General features: G+C 42.4%; 1 protein-coding gene across 5 annotated transcripts in view; it reads left to right on the top strand.

Annotated features, from left to right (window-relative positions):
- slc4a11 (solute carrier family 4 member 11) overlaps positions 1-18647 on the top strand; it is a 99885-nt gene that overhangs the window by 18970 nt on the left and 62268 nt on the right. Inside the window, exon 1 of one of the 5 annotated variants that reach the window (XM_063908939.1) lies at positions 206-387. The exons of 2 other annotated variants lie outside the window; for them this stretch is intronic. In XM_063908939.1, coding sequence (XP_063765009.1) covers positions 351-387 — 37 coding nt within the window. In that variant the 5' untranslated portion in view covers positions 206-350. Of the gene's footprint in view, positions 1-205; positions 388-18647 lie in introns of those variants that run through there. 2 more of the 5 variants (XM_063908942.1, XM_063908940.1) reach the window with 2 other exon arrangements.

The raw sequence follows: 18647 nt of genomic DNA, 5'->3' as shown, positions 1-18647 counted from the left end.
GGTGACATGTATGTTGGGTTTGCCGTGTTGGGGGTGTGTCTTTTAGGTATGTCTGCCTCGCTGCATGCCAGCCTGCCATAGGCTGCTGACTGGTGGGCAGGGATAGCGAAGGGGAGGGGGGAAAGAGGAGGCACTAGGACCCAGCAGTGAGACGTTTGGTAGGCAGGCAGCGGGGCTGAGTCACTGCATGTGTCTGAGAGGCAGTCAGAAACAGAGCAGAGCAAGGGAGCAGAGGTGATCTCACACTCATCAGCACAGGATAACACAACCATGATGGGTTGACTTGGGGGGGGTGGGGGGGAGAGTCGGTTGGAGAGAGGAAGTGTGCATTCGCCACCACTTGCTCAGCCATGGAGACCAACCAAGTTCTACATTTCGTCCCTTTGGGTAAGTGATCGGAGCTCTCGGAGCGTCTCCTCAGCTGTGCACGACACCGGGAGAACCTTGGGGTTCCCTACCTCGTGAAACCTGAGCCCCCCGTACAAAACATGTGCAGCCCACCTCCACTACACTCTGAGGCTGGGCAGATGTTTGCGTGTGCATGTTTTCTTCTCCACATACTTGGTGTTTTTCTGTTTGCTCTTTCTGTGTACTTAGGAATGCGGCGATGTTCTGTTTGACAGAGACTCTCTGTAATTTCCACGGGAGGCGGGATATAGAAGCCCTGATGTGCTTACAGATGTTTTACTGTTTTTCAGTTTTTTCTTTTCCTTTTCTTCTTCTTCTTGTTTGTGTCTGGTATGCGACAGCAGAGGTTCCTTCATCGTATTTCTTCAGTTCAGGAACTAACCGTTGAGTCTGTTTTGCAAAGCGACCCGGAGAAAGGCAGTATACCTGTCGAGAGGCGGCTGAAATGCCCCTAATGCTCTCTCCTGTGTTGCGCTGTCGGGGCTTGTGCAACCGAGACAGGGGGATGGACACCGCAGTAATGTGCATGTGTTTCTGTGCATGAGGAAAAAAGATGTGTACTTTTTTTTTCAGTGCGTGTGTGTGTGTGTGTATATATATATATATATATATATATATATATATGTGTGTGTGTGTGTGTGCAGAGACAGACAGACAGATTAGTGTTGGTGACATCCACAGGAGAGCAGCGAGTTCTCCCCTCACTCAAACTCCTCTGAGACCGGAGCACATTTGGAGGTGTGATGCGGCTGCCTCCTCACTTTCATTTTGTCTGGGAAATCAGAGTGGGATTGTGTGTGTGTGTGTGTGTGTGTGTGTGTGTGTGTGTGTGTGTGTGTGTGTGTGTGTGTGTGTGTGTGTGTGTGTGTGTGTGTGTGTGTGTGTGTGTGTGTGTGTGTGTGTGTGTGTGTGTGTGTGTGTGTGTGTGGGAATATTATCTAAGCGTGTGTGCATGAATTTGTGTTTGACTGTAACACACAATCCTTTGTGAATGGGATGATGTGAGGAAATATATCCATATTTTGCTTGCATTTCATGTGTGTGTATTTGTCTGAGTAGGATCGTGCAGTCGTGAGATGCGTGAGTGTGTGTGTGTGTGTGTGTGCGAGCGAGCGTCATGCACTGTGCACACTAACTACATCTCAGTGTGTGTCGGGGCGTGATGGACACTGCTGTGGCTCGTCCTCTGAAGAGTAATTTGCATTCATTTGCTTATTGCTGATTAAAGGCGGGGGGGCAGGTTTGATCCTAGCAGCACAACAGTTTGCTCGGAGTACTGAAAAACATTCAAACTGTTTCTTATCCAGTACAGGAAAGGTTGAGATTTGGAAAGAGTCGAAATGTCTGGATTAATGATGTCGTATGGGATGTCTAATCCACCTAATTACCAGCGTTATTGCTTCCTCTAATGTGATGTGGTGCTGTTTAACCTTGGCTCACGGGGTTATCGATCACCATCAGTGACTCAACAATTACTTTGCCAGAAGATTTAGATTTGGCTTTTTCTCTGCCATCTCTAGCTTTTCAAATGAAAGCCTTTGTGCGCAGCAGCTTTCCGCACACGCAACGGCAGCGTGTTGTCCATCACAATGTCTGACTGAAGCTGCCCGTACAAATCACACACAACGTTTTAGTAGTTTTGTCATCTGTGCGCATTTGTTATCCCCTTATTGCAGCATATTGCAGGTATTCCTCCACATCCTAATCAGTGGCAACCTGCTGACAGGTGAAGCAGCAGCTGGTGCTGTGGGAGGAGGTCAGGAGTTATGGGATTCACTTTATGGAGCTGTAAATTACCACTGAGCTTCACCAGGAGATTAAACATTGTAATAATACCTTCAGAGAGTTTCTGATTTCATACGAGTGCCGTTTAGCTTTCGAATTTGTGTTGGCTTGCTTTGGAAAAGGAGGAACCGATAGAAGCATGAAAGGTTTTCAGAGGTTTCGACAATGCTATTATTCCTTATTACTAAAAATGCAACATTAAAATAGGAATCTTAGGGTTAGGGTTGATGTGCTATTATCAGAGGATTAAATGTAAAAAATGATGATTTTTGAAAGTAAATTGTGTAAAGTTTTTCGCAATTCCACCAAATCATGATTTTTTTGTTTCTTGTTATGTTAATGTTACATTTTTTTACCTGATCACGAAGCCAGACGGCCAACTATTCCCCTTATCTGAAGAAGAAACTCATTTGTTTTACTAAAATCACATGAGTACAATTTTTAAATAGTGTTAAGGCTTGGTAACTAAATCGATTTTAGTCAATTAAATGTCAGGAAATTGTGGAAAACACATTATCATTCAACTAAAGCTTAAGAAGTCTAATTTAAATGTAGCCTATTATTTTGTCTGCCCAGCAACGCAAACCCCAAAATATTCTGTTTATTATCATTTAGAAGGGGAAAATCCAGCAAATCCTCGCTTTTCAGAAACTAAAACTAGGGATTATTTGGCAGTTTTGCTTGAAAAATGAGTCAGATGATTAATCACCTGCATTTAATAGCTTTGAAGTGATTGCTACTGAGTCAATCCTAGTGAGAGAGTGAAAAGAAGAAGAAACTCCATCTCTGCAAAACAATAACTCTACACCCAGCTCCTGAAGCCACATCCACATTCCCTTTGTCTTTTTCAATCAGTCCTGATTAAATATCATAATCACAACATAAAAGTGAAATATCTCGCGGCGCCTGCAGGGTGTCGATCCTCAGGTGTGACGGACAGCTCGGTAATCAGAGCTGCAGCCGTGACCTGCGGAGCCGAACATTTCAGCATGGAGGACACATAGAGGCTGTGTGAATTAGTAGTTTGACCATGTGGAAGTGGAGGTGTGTGTGAGGGAAGATGGATGACGTGTGCCCGTGTGTGTGTGCGTGCTGTAGATGTGACAGTGATCTCTGATCAGTATTCACCGCTGGCAACAGATCTCAGAGACTCCAGCCTCTGAGCACAGCCATCTGGGCAGAGGAGAAACACACATGGACACACACACATACAAATTATTATACAGTACCACACACACACACACACACACACACACAAATACACATGGCCAAGGAAAGATTGCAAAAACACCACCATGCAGGACAAAACAAAGCAGCCGCAAACTAGTGTATTCACACATAAGCATTTTTTTAAAAATACACACACACACACACACACACACACACTCCTTTTTGCACACAGAAACACACACTCATATCGACTCGGTCACACATTAAATCCAAACACACTGCATATTATTATGTACACAGTTCATTCTATCTACATAATTTGTTGGTTTGCACACACTTATTATTAGATGTGTCAACACAGACACGGAATGAAGACCACACATCCATTACAATGAGAACTCACACACACACACACACACACACACACACACTCACACACACACACACACACACACACTCGTTTGCCTTCATATCTTAGTCCATCTTTTTTTTGGCTTGTTTTGTTTTTATTTTGCGTTCTCCTTCTCCCACGCACACACTCGGATACACACCGTCTATTATCTGGATATTTGAATTTATAAAACACACCCACACACAGTTGACTCTGGGCAGGTGTGTGTTTCTCTTAAAGTGTATTAATCAGACAGTTGTTTCTTTCGGTCAGGCTTGCAGTTATTGATGTAAAGAGAGAAATGGAAACAGCGTTGGAGGCGGGACCTCGTTCTTTCCTATAAGAGTTGCTCTGTGGAGCATGAAGCCAAAATGACCGGATGGTGGAGGGCAAAAGTGAGAGCATGTACACTTGTTTGCTTAAGCCCTGTCTCCAAATCGTCTTGGTCAAAAATCTAAATCAATAGAGAGGGAAAATAACTCTGGATTCGGCTTTTAGCACATTTTACAACTTTTAGACCCTAAACATAATTTGCACTTGGTGGTTGCTTTCCACTGATTTACAGATGTCTCATTCCAAATGTAAAAAAGATTTTTGGGCCCATTCACATCTCACACTGACTTATGAGATGTAGTACCCCCGTTTGGCCACTACAAAAATGTACCTCAACTTCCGCTGCACTTCCTGGTGGCTGGCAGTTTAAAGTGTGAAGAAAACACTTGCTGTTCTTTAGATAGGCCGTGTAGTCAGTATGAAACCGATCTTTATCTTAATCGCAATCTATTCAACCTCCAACGGCCGCAAAAACATTTCAAGGTGATGGATGTGTGACTAGAGTACCCATAGTTAGAATCGGAGGATGAAACCCTCTTTATTAGTCACATGCATGCACACAGCAGAGCACACACAGTGAAATTGGTCCTCTGCATTTAACCCATCCTAGTTCTAGGAGCAGTGGGCAGCTATCGTGCAGCGCCCGGGGAGCAATGGGGAGGGGGGATTGGAGGTGTCCGGTGCCTTGCTCAAGGGCACCACAGCAGGGCCTAGGAGGTGAACTGGGACCTCTCCAAGTAGCAGTCCACTTTCCATATTTCAAGTCTGTTCGGGGACTTGAACCGGCGACCCTACGATTCCCAGTCCAAGCCCCTACTGACTGAGCCACTGCTGGACAAAGAGTGATCATGATCATTATTAACTGTATGGTTGCTTCTGTCTGTGAAATGTGTGTGCTTTGTGCTGCGGATTGTTTCAATTACTGTCGCATTTTTTCACTTTGACATCAATAAAGTGCAATAACCACCACCTACTGTTGATACCAATGGTGTAGTAGCCTATAACGACTATAGGATTAAACCCTAAGCAGTTTGTTGTGCTACACTACTCAATATTTATCAACCACACACATATTGTCATAAAACTAAGATAACCGGGGTTTAAGAAACATTTGAGCCCTTTTTTATTGCAGTTCTGCATAGGTAAAGCTGCATTTTCCCCAGACACACGTCCTCACACTGCTTCCCCTCGGTAATGCAGCTGTTTTGTAGCAGTTTTGGCAGCTTGTGGTGCACAGCGCAGCCATGCTCGCTCCTGCTTTCATGCCTTTAGTCGATGGAGGTGCTCTGCTGCATATTCATACCTGCTCGTCTGCGTGTCCTCGATGAGAATTGTAATTTCCCGGTTGGAAAAGGATGATGTGGCCTCTGTAACCCTCTACCAAACTGTTGAGTGGTTCGAGCCCCGAACGCACTCTTGTTTTTCAGCTTATTGCAAAACATTGTGTTGGCAGCATGCATAAATGAGCATGTCATATGCTTGTTTTATGATACAATCAGACCTAGATGGATGTCACATGGTTATTGCTATTAATATAACAAGTTCTTAGCTGCTTTTACTTTCTTCTTTCTTCTGCATGAACAACAACAGTAAGTAGCTATACCATATCCTGCCCCCCCCCCCCCCTCTTCCTGGGCACACTTACAATAAAGCACACTTGTAATGTGTTGATGCATCTTAGGGACACATGTAGAAGCTGTTGGTAAGATGCATTTCATCCCTCCAGTAATGCAAACACTGCAGAATTATTGTCACATAAAAAGGGGATTGCACGCGGGCACGAATCAGGCTCCTGGTTTTATTAGCAGAGTCTCTATAAATCAAATGGCAAAAAATAAATAGTTGTTTAAGTATTTTCTTTGCAAGAATACCACATTTTAGCTGGTTGCAGATTCTTAAATGTGAAAACACATTACATCGTGTACTTTATTACGCTGGGTACAACAAGACATTTAAAGAGGTCACCTTGTTCTGCGAGAAAATGCAACGGCTACTTTTTATAAACATTTTCACATTGCTCATTTCACATTCATAGATCAAATAAATTAATCTGAAAAAAACACTTTAGATTAAAATAATTTATAAGGAAATTCTCTGACGTTGTAGCCCTAGTAACCAATCAGACGTAATGCATCTCAATTTTGAATCAAGACAAAAACACGAGATTAAATCTGAGATATTTGGTCGTAAAATGAAACATCATTTCCTGTTGTTTTCAAATTAATATTTCAGGAATTTCTCTGGCAGTCATGTCTTTATTTTATCTGCATTGAATGGATTAGCTCTAAGTTCTGAATTCAGAAAAAGAGGGCACATAAAAAAACGTGACTCCTATTTAAGATCAAAGTGTGATACGCCTCGAACTGATGTATTTCCAGATGTAGAATCAGGAGCCCGAGGAGTTCCTTCTGAAGGAGAAATCTTCATGCTGGGTTTGCTTCAACAACCATATCAATCAACTTAAAGAGCTGTCACCAAATGAGCCAAACATCCCATGATAATACATGGGAAGTTAAGTTATTAAGTCAGGGACTTCTGGAAAACACATCTCAAACTGATGTGATGTATACAAGCTAGCATCCTATCTTTTTATCGCATCATTCGCCGTGTTAACTCCACATGTCACGATGGCTTCCACTCCAGATGTATAAAAAGCATCTATTATTGGGAGGATGAAAGCAAACTCTTCTTCTCTTCCCCGCCAAACGGATAGAATTGAGTTTACATACTAATGGGCTGCATCCTACAATGAAGGAACAATTATAGATACCAAGTTCAAAGACTGAATCCAGCTACAGCAGCACAGTAAGCCTGATTATTTAGGCATTTGACAATAAGTGGGATTTTATTTTACAGATTTAATGTAAACAAGTACTACGTTTTCAGCAGCACAGCATGTTAGCATCAACTATTGTTTACGCTGGTTTTCTGTGGTTGAAAGTTGAGGTTTACTGTAGATTTGATCCACAACGTTGTATTTACAGCAAGGTCATTTCTGAAGCTCATTCAAAATGCAATGGATGCTTTTGATTCAAAGAAACAAAGCAGATGTCTCAGCTGCCATGTATGTAGATTTAAAGTAGAGGATAATTTGCTGAGTCACAGGACTGAGAATAAATGCACACAGACATGCACATCATCTCTTTACACACACATATTTTACACACACATAAATGCATGTGTTTAGGCAAATAAAAAGCAGACCGTGTTGGTGGTCCTGCCCCGTCTCTGGGCATGACGGGCCGCTCTGGTTTCTGTTGTGTAATTAGGATACCTCGATACTCAGTATACACCCATTCGCTGCAGAGATAAGCGTACAGTCACTGCAGTACTGTCTCACTTCCTTTTCATTCCTGCTTTTGTACCTCGGTCTACCAAGGCTGCACAGCACCGCCAGCACAATGCGTTTTGTACTGTGCGGGGTACTTTCTCCTTTGCAGTGAATTTAATTTAAAACCAACAAACACAACGCGACGGAGAGGTAGACATAGCGCTCTGCTGCTCCCCTCCTCTCCGTTTGTTAACCCTCTCCCCAACATGAATCAATCCAAGATGTATAAGAGATGCATGAGTCGGTGAGTTTTGTGAGAAAAAAAAATCCCTAATTTGCTTGATTTTGCAGTTTATATAAGAGGGATTGCTCATTTCTGCAACAGTATTCACATAATCATCGAAACATATATTAAAATGACCTTTGAAGAAGATCTGTTCCAAACATGTATGTTTTGTCAAGTCTGTAGAAACTGTTTTGAAGGGGTTTTTCTGCAGCCTCACAATACTTCATTCAAAATGTTATTCAAACACATTTTTTCCAAACAATTATTGTTTGTTGTGTGATTTTAATACTGCTCTAGTGCCTATATATTGCAGATGAATTCCCAAACTTTGACTAAAATAGAGATTTCCCTAAGCAATTCACACACATGCATATTATACTGGACGAACAAGTTGCATCATGTCGTACCTTTCTAGAGAGTCCTGCACACATTTCCCCTGAGGTTATGCTGCCTTCTTTCAGCTGTTGGTATATCAAGTTTGAACACATGATCATAGGACGTGTTCTGCACTGTTCCTTCTCTCTGTGTCTGATGTCCTCTTTGTCCTTGCCTCGTGTCGTGATGGTGTAATTAACATCATCTATACGCTGCGGCGCCACAATACTCATCTATATTCCAGCACGGTCACGATATCTCTCTGAGGAGTAAACCACCAGTTGTAGCGTACAATACACGTAAAGGGAGTGTGACTTTGTGGGTCGCCCTGAAGTCGAGACACATCAGCAGAGCAGCACAGTTCACACTGAGAGAAGAACAAGGGCAAAGAGATCTCACTTACAGCATAAAGAGGAGGCACAAGTCACAGAATAGACAGAGAACTACACAAAGCCCTCCACACACGGTGTCAGGTGGAGGATTAAACCAGACGACTAGCAGCGAGACATACGTAGGACGACAAGCTGGAAAACAGTAGGTAGCCCTGGCTGCTTCATTTAAATTCTGTCAGTGTGGGATACACCTAAGCCGAGCAAAGAGACAGCTACTGAACAGGGCCCTGACACCCCCACCTTTAATGTAATCCCTTAAACAAATGTAATCAGTAATCTAATCTGAGCATCAAAATATAAAGTGATGTGACCTGATTACTTTCCATTGGTTTTGGATGGCCTCAGTATCAATGTTACCTTAAATAAAGATTTAGTATCAAAAGGAAAACGGGGCTTTTATTTAGCATATTCAGGCAGTACACCAACAATGAAACACATGAGCACAAAGTACAGTTTAAAAAAGCAGGAATAAGACCTTGATTAACAGAAAATGCTCCATTTTATTAATATCATAATCCAGAAAGTAATCCCCTATTTTAAGAAATGTAACTGTAATAAGTAAGGGAATACAGTAGCCTTGTATCCTGATTACGTAATCCGTTACTCCCCAAGCCAGCGCCCTGCTTATTGAAAGGTGTGAAGCCTCATTCGATTAAAACACGGCCATCAAATTTGATATTTTATCACGTTTGGAATGTCTCATCGTGTGTTTGCTACTACAATCCACACATAGAGTAGGAACAGTATTCAAAAAGGACCTCACATATTGTTGACACAGACAGTCTGAGAGAGATATACAGGAGACGAGAGACTGTGCCGGCATTTTCTCTCCCGCTGCCTCACATTGATTCAGTTGTGTGTGTGTGTGTGTGTGTGTGTGTGTGTGTGTGTGTGTGTGTGTGTGTGTGTGTGTGTGTGTGTGTGTGTGTGTGTGTGTGTGTGTGTGTGTGTGTGTGTGTGTGTGTGTGTGTGTGTGTGTGTGTGTGTGTGTGTGTGTGTGTGTGTGTGTGTGTGTGTGTGTGTGTGTGTGTGTTTTTTGCGGGGGGAACACCACAGCACTGTATGGCGCAGCATACAGTGTGCGGAGAACACTTGAAAGGGAGATGGTGGCCTGGCTTTAATCGAGGCTGAGGAAGAGGGGAATGTGCAAGCAATTAGCAGGAATCCCCCAGCTCTGACATTTCTTTTTTTTGTCTTTTCCCCCTTCTATGAAAATCCAGGCAGCCAATTTCTTCAGCGAGCAGTTGGCTAGTGTGTGTGTGTGTAGTGTAACAACACCCCTCAGTCAGTCAGTCCCAAGCGTATTCACTGCATGGCTTGTTCACTATAATGAACACACACACACACACACACACACACACACACACACACACACACACACACACACACACACACACACACACACACACACACACACACACACACACACACACACACACACAGCAAAGCACCCCTGCTGCAGCACCTGAGCATAATCCCATACCTGTGTGTGTTTGTTAGAGATAGACGGGCAAAAAGGAAGGAGAACGGAAATAAGGGTAAAATGGAAAACGAGATGTACACCTAGATAGGGGTGGGGACAGACAGGTAAAGAACGACGGGGCGCCGGGGGTGGAGGGCTTTAAATTGGTGCATGTTCCTGCGCTAACCTCAGTCACGATGTTTCGTCTCGCTGCAGACGGGGCCGGATTCATCTGTGAACTCGCAGCAGCCGGCTCACTACAGCTATCAATCGCTCTCAGGTGAAAGGACCGGAGGATTACTGCAGAGCGCTTCTGTCCACAGACTTCCTGCCAACAGACGGATCTGACATGCATGAAAAATACATGAGGAACAGAAATACTGCAGGAAGGATTCTCTGAATAAATTCCCTTTATTTAAATTGAATTAGGTTGAAGGCAAACCTGACGTATAAAGGTTTGTTTTGCCGACTTGCTGTCCAAATCTGACATTTTCTTGTAGTTACGGCTTTCCTTTCTGAAAAGAATGAGAGCAAATCTTGTTTTTTTTTCTGCTGCCCTCGATTAACACTCATACGGTTGGGTAGACATATTGATTAGTTGATTTAATTTAAAAAATCAAGAGTTTCTCCACAAAGTATCATGCAGAAGTCAAAGTGTTCACTGGCTATGTGCTCATGATTTCAAGTGGTTCAGAATGGAAAAAGCATAACATAGTCAAATGGACAAAAGCAAGCTTTTCTACTGAGGCTGATTTGGAGACAGATGTCGATTGTTAACCAATTCTCCGAGTTTCCACTGCAGAGAAGCCAGATTTCTGTCCTGAAAATTGGCTCTTGCGCACTAGCATTTTGCCCGGCCAGCACAAAGAGCTGAGAGGTCAGAGGTCAGAGGCTGAGGCAGGGTTTACCTTAGCATTGACAGTTCATAACGAGTAAGATAGATAATTGTTCGATAAGTTGTGCTTGCAATTCAGTTTCCGACAAACTGGTTCTTAGAAGGTTTGCAAGTCGATCCAACTCCGGACAAACTCTAGCCCCGGCTCCGTCGCTCGAACTGAACTCATTTGATTGGAAAAAGGAGCATTTGACTAATCAAATTCATCACTTCTTATACAAACAAACATCCTGACGTGGCAACACCTGTAAGCTCTCCGACCTATTCAGTGAAATTATACACACTCACGATCAGCATATGGCCGGGACACACACACTCACACTGCTGTCCTGCAGCCAGAGCCCACCTGTTTGCCAGACAGCTCGGTGGTAGTCAGCCTCACGGTCAAGGCTCTGCTGTGACATCATCAACGTCAGACACCGGCCCCAGGACGCAGCTGTCTGCCGCCGGGGCAAACAGCGAGCAAACATGAGTGATGTGTCTAAAATAAAACACGTCATAGATAAACCAATCAATGATTAAAACTAGTGCTATGAGAATGTGTCTCAGAGCAGGAAATGTCCACTTTAATTGTGAGATGTTGTCACTTTATGGAGCTACACACTTTCTAAAATTGTAAGCATCCCTCTGAAAACATAGAGAAGATCCCGCTGCAAACGAGCTTCATTATACTCTTACATTTGAATAACGATTTCTACCAATCTGTTTCAAGGACATTGGAGGACAGAGAGGTTTTTTTTCTGCCCATGTGATTCATTGTACCTCAAGGCTCTTCGGATAAAAGCATCTATCAAATAATGAAGTGTTTACCTGGGTTTGCCTCGCTGGACGGCAGTGCAGGTTTGTTAAATGTAGTGGATACTATTCTTTAAAGGATTTAATTTGAAACGCCACAATGATAACCTACATCATAATATTATCTAAGATCTCAAATAAAGAACTTCAAATGTCTTTATGTCTTTTTACCTTTTGTTAGTGCTGCTTAAAACCAATCAATAGCTGACATATTACTTCAAACCTCTACCTGAAAGTATCATAAGGGATATTAGAGCAGAATAAGCAAGAAAAAATAAGAAAAAAAGCAATCCAATAATTTGACCATCCTTTTCTCAACTATTTTGTCTAAAAGCTAAAAAGCTCTCTTAAATGACTAAAGCCCAAGGTGATATCAGTCCAATACCAAAAGATCATTTAATACCTTAGATAAATCTCAATATTCTTAATTAAATCAATCTGTTAATTGACTTCTCTGAGGTATTTTTCACCCTGAGAAAGTCAGGCTTTGTGTCTCAGAAAAACATTTAGTAAACTTTATTTTTTGTAGAATATCGATCTCTCCAGTTTGAGGTATTGATTCAAAAGGCAGGTGAACATCTACAGTAGATGCCTCACCTCTGGAAAGGTGAGATTGTATTGACTGCTGACTTCTGAAACTGAAAATGGTCTGGCTTCGTTTAATTTTCTGCCGCTGTACTTTAAGATCCTGTATGAAATGAGTGCACGCAGTCAGAAAAGTAAGCAAACTGTAGCGAGGTGTTTGCTGGCAGGTGGAGTTGATAAATAAGTGTTGAATGGCAGTGAAAGTGTGAGCCTGTGAATGTGAGGAGACACCAGCAAAGGCTTGTTCTGCGTCCCGGTGGAGCCGCGATGGAAGTGTCTGACCTTGTGGGGTTTTGATGAGTTTGAGACTCACGTTTCCTCGCCTTCTATTACATCATCCCACCAAATTTGGCTTGAGGCTCCACCACACTGATGTGGTTGCATTTGAACAGCTCTGTGGTTGCAGCGTTGCACAAATACTCCGGGGTGGCTTTCTACCTGAGTAATCAGTCCATCCATTTTGCTCTGCTTATCGGGTAAACAGCTTATGGAGGAGCCCCTGCAGCACTAGCTCTACTGGGAGGATCTGCAGGAGGCTTTCTGAGGCCAGCCTAAAATGGATTTGGCCTTATGTGCTGATGGAGAGGATAAGATCTCAAATGCAAGCAGTTACATTTACACTAAGAAGTTTCCCCAGAGATGGGATAAGGATCTGAGAGGTTGCAGTTTGCTGTCTTCTAGAAGGAAGTTAAGATAGAGGTGCAAAAGTTTGAGTGTACTGTTACTGAACCACAAAGATTAAGCTTCCTTTCTAAGGCAATGTATCTGACATGAAGGGTTAAGAGTAAGGTTGCTATATGCTTATGCAAAACTTGTGCAAAACGTAATTCGATCACAAGCCAAACCTCTCAATTAACATCCCATGACTAGGAATGGGTTAAATCTGTAATGAACGACAGAAATGCATGAAGAAAAATGTTTTCAGTCCGGTTCAAACTGGAGACAACAAAAATGCGTAGGCGTGCCCACTCAACTAACTCTAGGCTCCGGTATGCCCCTACGCCTCTTGGGAAATACCATGCGAATCGCCCTTTACGACGTGTGTGTAATTAGCATGCCGACTGAAGTCCTCTGAAAGTCTTTGAGAATTTAAAGAAGACGAATAAAGGCCAAATGTGCTCCTGCTGTATAAAGTGTGTCCACGAGCTAACAGGGCAGAGCGTCGGGAGGAATTCCCTCTCCGCCTGGGCTCTCTCAGCGACCCTCCGCCCCACGGAGGACGGTGCCAGGAGCGCCCGGGGGCACAATTAGCCAACGAAAGGCCCGGCCTCCTCCCCGGTGCTGGCCGAGCCCTCGCAGATTCCCCCACAAACCCAGCAGGGGGCCTTTTAAGATCTATTCCCTCTTCACTCTGGACTCACCAGACTCACCTCTGCCTTAAATTCCAGGGTTTTTCCCTCATGGGGGGTTCTGGAATCTGTTTTACATGTACCTGCACCCTGCAATAGATCAGCTTGCACGGGGAGGTTGGCTCAGTTTCAACCCGGCTGGTTTATGTACACACCAAGGGTCGTATAAATGGACTTCCTGTTGTCTTGGAGCATTCAAATACACATCAAACACACTTTTCGCGATGCAGGTTACTCTAACGAGTGAGAGCAATAATGCTGGTAGATTGTATAAGGTATAATGTCCTGTGTGTGACATCTGCAGTCTTCAAGCAACATACTGCGTCATTACGCAAAGGTCAAACCGCGTGGGTACCTGCCTTTTTATACATGTTTCTCTTCATTGTTTATCGTCATGCAGCAACTAGATCTTATGCGCTTCTCTATTCAGCAATTTATGGAATGTAATTTATCCTTTGAGCAGGGCCGTCACAGAACTTTTTGCATTAAAGATAAGTGTGGTGTTAGTCCTCACTGGGGGTTCGAATGCCTCTATCGCACAAATCAATTCCAGTTTGACTTCACGATGTGTTTAAGGTTATGGAGATTTATGGAGAAGTTATATAAGATGATTGCAATATTGTCAGCAAAGAAATAAAAACCAAGAGACATTTATTCATGCTAAATTTACACAAATCAACACTTTTGTCTTAATGTTTCAAAATCAAATAATCCTTCCTTTTTATTTCTCATAAATGCGCCGATTTTAAAAATGTATTGCACACAAATGCACATTTTGGTTGTGTTTCCTTAACAGTAAATGCAGCTTTGATTTAGCCTAGAATGTATGTATATTTCACTGTGATGCCTCTCTAAACCTTTAACCTCCTGACGCTTTTACAGAGAATTAGAGGTGACAGCCATTATACAAGCCTGACCCCATCTTCACTCACTAAATGTTGCACTTTTACTAAAGAAATATATTCATCATGCTCTATCCTCCTCTAAACTGTGCCACATGGCGCAGGAATGGTTCCTGTTTTGCGAAAATGCTTCTGTGCCCTGAGCAGACACTTGTGATTGCACTTGTATAAAATATATGCTTGTAATATTTCCTTTTTGTTATGATCTCGTGTCTAAGTGGGCGTAGAGCATTTTATTGTCCTTAAAAGTGAGTTATCAACTGGCTCTGTTTACAGACACAACCTGTGTAATGCCAGGGGTTTCCTGCAATGTTTATCTGCTCGGTGCCTTGCTAACAGAGGTGGTAAATCATATGAAATGTGAACACACACACACACACACACACACACACACACACACACACACACACACACACACACACACACACACACACACACACACACACAGGATTCATCTCAATCTTCGCCTGCAGCATCTAAACCACTATCCTTGAATTTACTTCATACTGATTATTTTCCTACTAAAGCGCTGTGGGAAGTCACATTTCCTGCTTTCTTTCTTAAAGGACACATGGATCAAAAAGGGCATTCCACACAGACTGAATGTCCGTCTTGTGTTTGATTCATAGCCCGCAGGGGGGCTTGTGTTTACAGAGACAGCAACCAAAGAACAAAGCGCCAATCTGCCTCATAAAACTGATTTTACTTGCTGTGACACTCCTCTTCCAACTGATGCAAAGCCTACGATTGCTGCAGTGGCAACAAGCAGCTGCCTGCCATCTCTTCTGCAGATAGCTGCTATCAGAGGAAGGTTTGAGTCTATCAGGAAGAAAAAGTTTGTCAAGTGACATGTACTGTCACTACATCAAGTGAGGAGCAGAGCAGATGTTGCCCTGCCTGAGCTCTGTGACATGTAAACTCGGCAGACTGACAGATATTTCCCTCATGTATATGTTGAGCAGCGATAAAAGGACTGATTCTGAGTAAGAAACTCACACACACACACACACACACACACACACACACACACACACACACACACACACACACACACACACACACACACACACACACACACACACACACACACGGCACATCAGTGAAAGGGATGAAACGTGCATGCAACATTATTTTAAACAGTTCTGACTTCCTGTCTGCAAGGAGACAGCTTCCTCTTTCTGCAGCTGGTTACATCTAAAAAACTGTACATCTAAAAACTGAATGCTACCTTCCTGTAAGAGCATTCACTTCTGTTTTCCACCCTTTGCATTTATTTCAGCTTAAAAAAAGACTAAGATCCATTAACTGATTACGAAATACTCAACTTAGTAATACAAATCAAAGACAGACCAGGCCGAAATATGGAGGGGAATTTCCTCTCTACATAAGCTTCCTTTGTTGTAGCTTTGAGGTAAATAATAAAACAAGGCATACTGAGTTCGAGTTCCTGTACATTTATTTATATACAGTCAAGATTCAAAGGCTTTATTGTCAAATGAACAGTAGCTACAGTTTAGATACAGTAAGTCCCACGCTCCTCCAACAATGCAACATGAATATATGGAGGACATAAAACCTATAAAACCAATACAAGTAGTGAAACTATTCACAGAATAGAACAAATAGAATATTTACTCTTATTACTTACTTATTATATAACTTGCAGCTAGCTCTTGAACCGTGCGTACAGGTGAAACAGTTCCCACATACGTACAGCTCTTTTAATTTGTTATTAATGCCAGCTTATACGTGCAAAATGGAGAATGCATGATGATCGTTTATACGTCTGCCGCTCATAATCAGGATGTCTCTTATAATTGACATTTTAATTGAAAAGTCCAATGGAAGATTAACAAGATCCTGCAACAATAAGAAGTATTCAGTAAATAGGTTGATTTGAAATGAAATTGATGACAAAGACCTGTCCTGAAAAAAGGAGAAATAGCTTTGTCATGACCTTGAAACTTTAAAATCCATCCGATAAGGATCACATCTGGTGTGACACTGTCATGCTGTTCGCTTAAACTGTTTCCACCGCGACGCAGTTGTGCAGGAGAGTGGAGCCGGGGAGGGTGTATTTGCAGAAGGGACCGCACTGAACCACCACAGGTTTCTTGTTGTTGGGCAGCATCTTGTTGCATGCCACTGCTTCGGTGTAGCTGCGGCTTCGGCACAGATATGAATCCTGTTTCTCAGAATGTGGTCGCTACTGATTGGCACTTGTGTGTGATGCAAAGCTAGCTTCCTGCCACACACACACACACTGTACAGAGAGAGCCACACAAACACACACACATATGAATATCATTGGTTGGTTAAAGGACAAGGTATGCAGTGGAATTGTTTTCCATCTGAGTATTTTATATAGTTTTTATAGTTGATTAAAATAGTGTAAGTGTGACCAACACTGTGCTAACATCAAACCAGATCAAACCGGTCTTAGAAATACCGAACTGGCCTCTAGTAGAAGGAGCTCTGATCAGCACGGTGTTGATTACAGTGGTTATTTACAAACAAATAAACACATTTTGGGAATTCACTTGAAGCCCTTTTGGGTTTTTATTTGTTTAAACTATTAAAACTGTCAACAAATTGCCATATGGTAAATAAGAAAGTCTGAATTAATCCAATGTATGGCACCATTCACCGATGTAGTTTTTTCAATTTGTATTTTTTGTTTATTATATATTTAGGACACGTATAACATATAGTATTTCTTGTTATTTTCCGCTCAGTACTATGAACACAAATGAATGAACTTTACATTATCAGGAGATGAGGATATACTTTTTGGGGATTTATTAAAATTGTCTTAGCCACATTCCTGTCTCTACATCTTTAACCCTAGACAATTATAATGATGTAACAGTTAAGCAGTTTAGGATTGCATCTCGGCTTTCCAGATAACACTTGCATGCTTCCTTTGAGTCCCCGGTGTTGCAGAGAGGACTACATCCATTTCAGTATAGATGTACTAAATGAATGCATGGTGTGCAGAGTCACACGTCCCAGGTGTCCTTGTAGCTGTTTAGTTCTCGCTGACTCTTTTGATCGTCTCAACCTGCACAATTTAGGTGAATCTGCTTCGGATTTCACAACAGCCTCTCCCTCATGACTGCTAATGAGCCTCCGCCCATCAGAGCATGAAGTATGTAAAGGTCTTTAATCAGCCCTGTCCAACAATTGTCTGCATGTGTGTGCACTTCATTACAGGAGGTCCGGTCTCACCTGCAGCTCATTTAACTCCAAAAAACCGTATGATACAGGTGTTTATAGTCCACTAAAATATAGAAGGATGCGCCAGGTTACTCTTTCTTTATGTTTATTCCACTTGCATGAGGAAGTGCTTAAGACCTTGTTGTTTCCACAGAGTATCCTCTGCTTCTGCTGCTGTATTGTCATAGATCTAGAAAAGCCAGGACATGGATAACATGCAGTCGCCTTCAATCCTCTAAATCTCTCTCTGCATCGCTGAGAGCCAAACAGCTCAATACAAGCAGAGTGAGTCTTCCTCATGATGCTCCTCATCACAGCGCTCACACTAAGTCTCAGGAAGCTGTCGTGATACATAAATAAGTTCAACAGAAGAACTCCTCCAGGAGAGAGAGAGGTTTAGTTGTGTTCGGTGAATTTCCATCATCTCTGTGAGGACTAAAGTCATTCTTTGGTAAATAAGCTTTTATTGATTAAACGCAACTTTTAATCAGTTCATTTTTCGACAGTGCTTTGTTTTAGGTTTCACTTCTACCACTTTAAGAGGCCCTATTATGCTCCATGGGGTTTTCCCTTTCCTGCAGTCTGTTATATAGGTTTTTAGTGCATGTAAATGGTTTGCAACGGCTAAAATCCCTGTTCCCACCAGAGGGAGTTTGTCCCCCCTGCCTGAAACGCCTCCATTGGAGTTCCTGACATAGTGACATCAGTGCGCTCTTTTGTCTATTAGCTAGTTCTTTCAACACATTTTACGTGATAGTCTAAGGGGCAGGACATCTCTAAGCAGTTGACCAATCACAACAGAGCCAGCCAGCTAACCAATCAGAGCAGACTGGGCTCTGGTTTCGGACAGAGGGTGAAATTAAAGCATATCCATTTTGACAATTGATAGTTTTTGTATTTGTAGAGAACACTTGTAACGTTAGAACAGCATGTAAAAACTAAAACCGTGAGAGGGAGAAAAAACCTGATTCTGCAGGTGACGTTGAATAATGCATGGCAACAAATTGTTGTGTATCGATTATGCTCATATTC

The sequence above is a fragment of the Eleginops maclovinus genome, chromosome 19, assembly GCF_036324505.1.
Source record: "Eleginops maclovinus isolate JMC-PN-2008 ecotype Puerto Natales chromosome 19, JC_Emac_rtc_rv5, whole genome shotgun sequence".
Lineage (NCBI taxonomy): Eukaryota > Metazoa > Chordata > Actinopteri > Perciformes > Eleginopidae > Eleginops > Eleginops maclovinus.
Note: the sequence above shows the minus strand (reverse complement) of the source record. Positions and strands in the feature narration are given on the sequence as shown.